The sequence below is a fragment of the Perna viridis genome, chromosome 15 (assembly GCF_037379345.1).
Source record: "Perna viridis isolate PV_CMFRI_1.1 ecotype Kerala chromosome 15, ASM3737934v1, whole genome shotgun sequence".
NCBI lineage: Eukaryota > Metazoa > Mollusca > Bivalvia > Mytilida > Mytilidae > Perna > Perna viridis.
This window is the reverse complement of record NC_142459.1, coordinates 26,384,108-26,391,353: the sequence shown is the minus strand read 5'-3', so window position 1 is coordinate 26,391,353 and position 7,246 is coordinate 26,384,108. Positions and strand designations below refer to the sequence as shown.

The window sequence follows — 7,246 nt, the reverse complement described above, 5'->3', positions numbered from 1 at the left end:
ATTTAAAAAGGAAAAATTCAAATATTATCAGCTATTAGGTATGTGGAAAATATGCATTTATTACTTAATGTATATTTCTGCATTATGCTTTAGTTGAACTATATAGTTATATCATTCTTTGAAGGCACTTCAATCAGTACATCAAACACACCATAAATCTAGTTGTTGATATATTTAAGAAACTTGTCTGTCCGTCTGTCTTATGCGTCAAGGACATACAGGTCAAAGAGGTCAGCTCATTTGTCTAATACGGTCATTTGTCTTTTTCAATCTAAGACACAACGGTCAAAGTTTCACCTTATCTGTTTCTACACCAAGGTCACAACTACAATAGGATAATCTTATTTGTGTAAGGAACCGAGTTGACAAAGGTTGGGATTGCCTCATTTGTCTTACGCACTATGGGTCACATTTGTTAAAGGATCACTATTGGTAACAAGGGATCCTTATCTGTCTCCAAGGATACAACAGGTCAAGGGATCTATCCATTTAATACCAACGTCTCAACATATGAAAGGTCATATATGTTTAAGATACAAAAATACCAGTTTTATATTGTTGATTCCGATATGCTGTACACGTGTTTCAAGGAGTAACCTCTCATCGGCAGCATTTAAATCAAATTTAAGGCAACGTGATCACCACTGTCAAAAGATCAGATTATTGGTTTTGTGTACCAAGGTCACAAGAGGCCAATGGGTCACATTATTTGTCTCGTGCCCAGGGTCAGATGTTCGTCTCAAGTCGTTTACATTAAGGTCACAACGATCAAAGCAGGTTACTATAGTTTACACTGTCACGTTGTCATCTCGTAAGGACACAACGTTTCCTGATTTGCTTAATATACCGTGATCATAACAGGTCAAAGAGTCATGAAGGGAACAAAGGTTACAGCGGTAATCAAAAGAATGTAATTCAGGGACAAAGACAGACATGGAAAACAGACATACACAACGAAGAACATAAAGTAACTAAAATCATACATACAAAGTAACAAAAGCAAATGAGCAACTCGGACTCCACTAAAAACTGGGAGCAGCGTAAGCGTTCTCTGCTTTTCTAGAAAAACCCACCGAGCAGCTCATAAAAAGTCAAGTCCGGGGTAAACAAACGAGAAAAGGAAAACTATGACCCGTTGAATAAATCAGTTTTCATGGTGCAGATGGATACACCATAACGATCCACGAGTTCATTATGACGACCATAAAACTTCTGCAGTGATGACTTCAATCTTGTAGCAACATATACCTATTCCAGAAGCCTATTTGTTTGAGTTCTAGCGCGATACAAAAAGTCTGCGTAGCTAGTTTCGGCAAGCTCTGGCATAACGTATAAGGTTATGGTCCATGCTCCCAGTTTTTTAATTCTGTTTCTTCGTTTGGTATAATGGTTGTCTTATGTTCTTTGTTGTGTGTATCTATTTGCCATGTCTGGTCTTTGTCCCTTTGTCACTTGATTCAGTTCTCTTGATTTCTGCTAGAATCTTGGTTTCATTGATTACTCTTTGAAAGACAATACCACCTTCAGATACATAAAAAAAAGAACAACACCACTAACCCAACACATTAAACGCAATGCCTTCTTGTCTATAAACATAGAACGCAACACCAACTGTCTTACACATTAAACTTAACATCACCTGTCTAGAACATAAAAAACAATACCCTTCTGTCTATCGCAAACCCTACATTCTAAAGCATAAAACTAGACGCATCCTGTCAAAGCATACAACTCAACAATACATGCATGTCTAAAACATAACAAAACATCACTACCTGTCTATCACTTGAAATGTCAAAGGTTTAGCAAGCTCATGCTGTACTCTCATGTACCTACTTCAAATAAAATCTAATTGACTTTAGAAAAAAAAAACAAACCCAAAATATACAATGGTGTAGAATAGCATGAAGATCCATCAAAACTAAAAGGATTTACTAGGGGTACCGAGAGTGTAAGCGACCTTTACATCCATCAATTACCCCGGACGTGACATTTTATCAGAAACCCAGCAGATATTTCTTGAAACAAAAACATAAAAAAAAAAAAAAAAAAAAAAAACAACATTCATTTAATACATTGAACGCAATGCCATTTTGTCTTTAAACATAACACGGAACATCAACTGTCTTACACATTAAATTTAACATCACCTGTCTTAAAATCATAAAACAACACCCCTCTCTCAAACACAATACCCCATCTTTACATACACCATTCACCCCAGTTGTGACATTTTATCAGAAACTCAGCTGATATTTCTGATTAAAGTCAGAACACTTACTGCACCGATTTATCTGGTCATTGTTCCCAGGTTTAAGTTTTAATTTAGGAATGCGTCAGACAAACATACTTCTTAGATTTTCTTTCATCTAAAACCAATATCTCTTACTATTTCCGGGTGTCCTTTCCGATTTTCGATTTTGTGTCGGAAACATGATAGACTAAATAGAGAACAAAGTCCCGAGCCAATTATTGGCCATAGATATAAAAAAGGGGATGTGGAATGATTGCCAATGAAATTCACCAAATGCCAATGACGAGCAATTTGACCCCTACAGGTCATCACACGATTTTCAGCTACAAGGTCTTGGCTTTGTTCATCACATAATGTATGTGACAAAGTTAAACTTGTTTGTCAGCGCTCAAATTTCCCCTTAACCTTGGACAGTGGTGAGAAAACACAACAATAAAACGAACTATACACATTTGTCTAATTTTGAAGTAGGTGGGATAGAAATATACATTTTAAAAAACCTTTGCTGTTTAAATGACAATGTTTTAATATAATATTTTTTGTATTAACAATTATTCATCATCATTTATTTCGGAAAAAGCTATTATTCGATTTGTAGAAATGATTGGCAACCGTAGGGAATTATTGGTGAGACTAATGTCGTTACCGTACTAAACACTGGTTTTCAAAACGTGCAGTCTATGAGTTGATATTGTTTGGTCATGATTTTCTTAGACAACACTTTTAATCTAAGTTTTCAATTGCATTTACAATATACACTTTATGAGAGATAAAGAGTAATCAAGGGGACAATTATTTGAAGGGTAGTAGACCTACATCTGTTGAACGAATTTATGTAGGAATATATATCAACAATTCTCTTTTCTTTCCCCTCGTTTGGTTTGCTCTGATTTCTTAGAATAAGTTTCAATTTGAGTAATAAGCTTCATATATAACTATACAAATGAGCTACACAATGCATATAAGTGCATTTCATTTAAATAATCTATAGATATATTAAAATCATTTTTTTAAATGTTTAATTCTAATAAAACACACAACATCTTATGACATCTCTTTCACATGGTAAAATTTCGCATAAGGAATGATAATTAAAATTGTCAACCAAAAAGAAAAGAGACGTTACATCCAAAATAAAATTATTGTTGAATATAATGGGGAGGTTTTTAGCTTCAATTCAACACATCAGTCAGTTTTGTTACTAGACACATTGCGTCGAATTGTTGTTCGTTGTATTGAATATACTGGGTATAATATCAACTCCGAAAATAGGGATTCCCCAAGTATTGATGGCAAGAGTCAGTACTGAAGTGGCGATCACATTCATCACTATACCTGCAATTGCCTGTAAAACAAATGCGAACAGTTAAAAATAAACTAAAATTAAGTTTTAGAACTGTCTCTTGGATATCAGGTTGGCTCCGTTAAATGTACAGGTAGTTACATGTGTCTCTGTGTTTACTCTACATAAGTTGCGTCTTACAATATAGGCTAATCACTTTTGTCAGGTGAAGTGCCAGTGCATATACATTTCAGTTACTGCATATAATAAAGCCGTTTTATGCTGCAGAAAAGACATATTGAACAAAGTCTTTGTTTTTTTATCTACTCCGAACATGATATTTCATGAACAACTCTGTGGGTGTTTCAGAAAATGTTTAAACATTCATAGTTCTGGTCTAATGCTCTACATATATAGGACGTTGCTGACGCTCCGTCTATATTCATCTGACACTAAAATCAACCAGTTTTAGAACGTTAACTCTGGCAAAATGAACATTTCTTACACAACCTACCAAACGTTTGTCTTAAAATTCAAAATCCGAAAACCCGAGACTGGTCATGTGGAGTAACTTTTTTTTAGATTAAAAAAGGGTGCGTTGTTTACATGGACGAATCGCCTCCTATCTGACATACATAAAGATGTTACTTATCCATTAAAGAGAGTTGGTATTAAGAAATGGACTTAATGCATCGTACAAATACATCTACTTACAGTACCTGAACCGATTCGGGCAACAATAATTGCGAGCGGTCATCGATCCGTCAAATCGATCCATTAAATGTATTTTACGATTATTGTTATTTTCTTTGTCAATTTTACACATATTTACATAATGCCATACATTTAAACATCAATTTATTCTTTTATTTTACATTTCTTTTATTTAAAACAGATATAACGTCATTTTGCATAACAAACTGCGATCAGATCGGTCATCGGTCATCGATCCGGAAGCGATTAATCAGTCAACGGTCATCGATCCGTCAAATCGTTGTGAAGATCGGTTCAAGGCTGTATGTCGGCGCGACCTTTTACAAAGACATGCACATGTAACATATCACAACTTTAGGGAGAAACGATTTTTGTTGGAACGCAGTACTTGATATAAAATATTAAAATTTAATTTTAGTGATACGTTTATATTCTCACCATATCAGGTATTCTAATATAGCCCGTAGAAAATACAATGGCATTCGGTGGAGTAGCAACTGGTAACATGAAAGCAAATGAACATGCAACAGCTGATGATATCATCAAATATAGGGGATGCTGACCAAGGGAAATAGCCTACAGAAAAAAATAAATTGCTGTCATAATATAATTCTTCAGGTACTAACTTTCTGTTTATTTCTAAGATCTATACACTATTTATGTATATTTTCTAGGTCAGTGTAGCTTATTATGTAAGATATATATGACAATTTGTTATGTAAGATATATATGACAATTTGTTATGTAAGATATATATGACAATTTGTTATGTAAGATATATATGTATATTTATATACCATTTCTGTTTAAGCCTGCAACGTTTTTTTCTTTTTGTTGATAATGCTAAATAGTTTATATTGAAATACTTCGCTACATATCAGTGTAACTCCTCAATATTATAATCTTGCATGTAGTTAACATATGCCATGAATGGTATTACAAAATGCCGACACAGAGTCGAGAAAAATAATTTTCTAATTTTATTGACTACTGTTAGTTCATGGCAGCAATTTGATAAGTCATGCCACCAGTTAACTTAATATGTCACATTTGCATCATAATTGACACCTCCTAATTAACACAATTATCTTCTAATCATTTACCAACTCAGCTACGATAGGCATCAGTAATGTTGCTGTAGCACTGTTACTTGTAATCTCGGTGGCTGCAGCAACAATAAAGCTGATAACAAGGTTCATTACCCATTGGTCCATATGGTTAAATATCTGTAGTTTACACCCAACTAACTTTGACAAACCTGAAATCTGTAGAGATTTGTTACATAGATAATAACCGGTCAAATCTGATACTCTGAAGGTACATAATTAAATATAGCTAACATTTATCACTGTTTTAGGACTGAAACACATTATACATAGATGATGTTCATGTATAATAATCGTAATTACAGAAGACACGTTGACATTGAGTGGACATATCTATAGCACTAATCGTTTTCATCCTACACTCATTAAATATAAGATTACAAAGATATAGAAAGGAAATTAACTTTGAAGAAGAATTATTCTTGATGTGTTGTTTTGAAATAAAAAATCAAAAATCTTATAGACTTTGACCTAGAAATCATTTGATTTTGTCCATGGCTAATCGAACCCTCCTAAATAAAATTTGTTTCAGCATCCCCAGTTTTTTTTCACCAAATGACAGATTATCGTATATGGGAGAATAGGCTTGGTAAATATGCTTATTATATATAGTATTCGGTAATTTCACTCTCGGACGTTCTCGCGTCAGGATATCACGGCACGACTGTCAATCCTCCGTTTACAAAATTTGAAAATTTGTATTATCTATTGATAATTATGTTATGAAATAAGTAAAGCTTCTAAATCAAGACATCTGGCCTTTTCAGAGCAAAATTTGTAATTTTTTCGTGTATTCTTACGTTCCTATAATCAATACCATTTGTTCGTCTTATTGTGCCATTTTTTTTATTCTTAAACAAAAAGTAGCGATTACTTCTTCATAATCGTATGAGACAATATGTTTTCGAAAGCTTCCAAAAATACAAAATTATCATACACGTTTTCATAGACTTACTGTGACCGCAGGAAAAATATTTGAAGCCATAACAAAGACAAAATTGTTAAAATACAAGATAAGGGAACTCCGAATCCCATCCACGTAGCAAATGTGATTCCAGAGTCGGCCCCTGGCTGTCTGTCGTCATAAATTCTACAAAATAAACAAATATCCACTAACTTCACACAATCGTAAGTAGACTTTAAAAATATCATAAAGAACCATCTATTGGTGAAGTGAACATACCATATAGAAGGGATATATCGCCAGATTCTAATTTTTGTTACATTCACAAGGTTTGTGGCATCGCAAAACTTGAAGGACGCTAATGTAAGTCTAGATCCCACAATTATCTCCCGTGGATCAATATACCTTTCTCTTCATTATTAAAAAAACACTCTGGACGGTTTTCGCAGGCAACTGAACACTGCTTATAGAATGAAATATTTATAAAAAGTTAATTTCATTTCATTATGTATTCGGAGATGTGCATTTTGAATGGAGAGAATGGGTAAACCAGTTCAACGTATTTAGTTATACAAAACAATTCAAAACGGTAGTTGAAATATGAGGGAATGAAAAAGGTAAATTATGAGTAAATGTAATTTAGTAAAATCAATTTCAATAGGGTTTTTTTTAATGGAAAGTTCGTATGGTATGTTTCTTAAATGGGAAGTATGTATCACTCAAGAACTATATTGTAACATGTAACTGATAATATCTAGCTAAATTAATTTGATGATGGATTTGTTTTGCAAAGATCATAATTATTGGATTTTGATTAAAACCAGATAATTAAGTGTGAAAAACAGGCGTTTATCTGTATATGCAAACAAAATTGCTTATAGAAATCTTTCATTCATTTGAGATCACGATTCATGTTTACTATTTTTTTAATTTTGATTAAAACCAGACAATTAAGTGTCCGTGTGAAAAACAGGCGTTTATCGGTA

General features: G+C 33.5%; 1 protein-coding gene across 1 annotated transcript; it reads right to left on the bottom strand.

Annotated features, from left to right (window-relative positions):
* Positions 1–3,256: 3,256 nt before the first annotated feature.
* On the bottom strand, positions 3,257–5,511 carry LOC148597627 (solute carrier family 13 member 2-like). The gene is made up of 3 exons (XM_088563470.1): positions 5,354–5,511; positions 4,689–4,826; positions 3,257–3,599 (listed from the first exon to the last, which is right to left on the bottom strand). Exons 1-3 carry the CDS (start codon positions 5,462–5,464, stop codon positions 3,456–3,458), a joined length of 393 nt encoding a protein of 130 aa, XP_088419596.1. The 5' UTR covers positions 5,465–5,511; the 3' UTR covers positions 3,257–3,455.
* Between the last annotated feature and the right edge of the window lie 1,735 nt (positions 5,512–7,246).

Bases quoted from the DNA above. Each gene is read 5' to 3' on its own strand.
- LOC148597627 (XM_088563470.1), bottom strand. From the start codon at position 5,464: ATGGACCAATGGGTAATGAACCTTGTTATCAGCTTTATTGTTGCTGCA. The intron at 4,827-5,353 runs GTAAATGATTAG...TTTTTTCTGTAG, and splicing joins TGCCTATCGTAGCTGAGTTG to GCTATTTCCCTTGGTCAGCA. The intron at 3,600-4,688 runs GTGAGAATATAA...TTTGTTTTACAG, and splicing joins ATATTAGAATACCTGATATG to GCAATTGCAGGTATAGTGAT.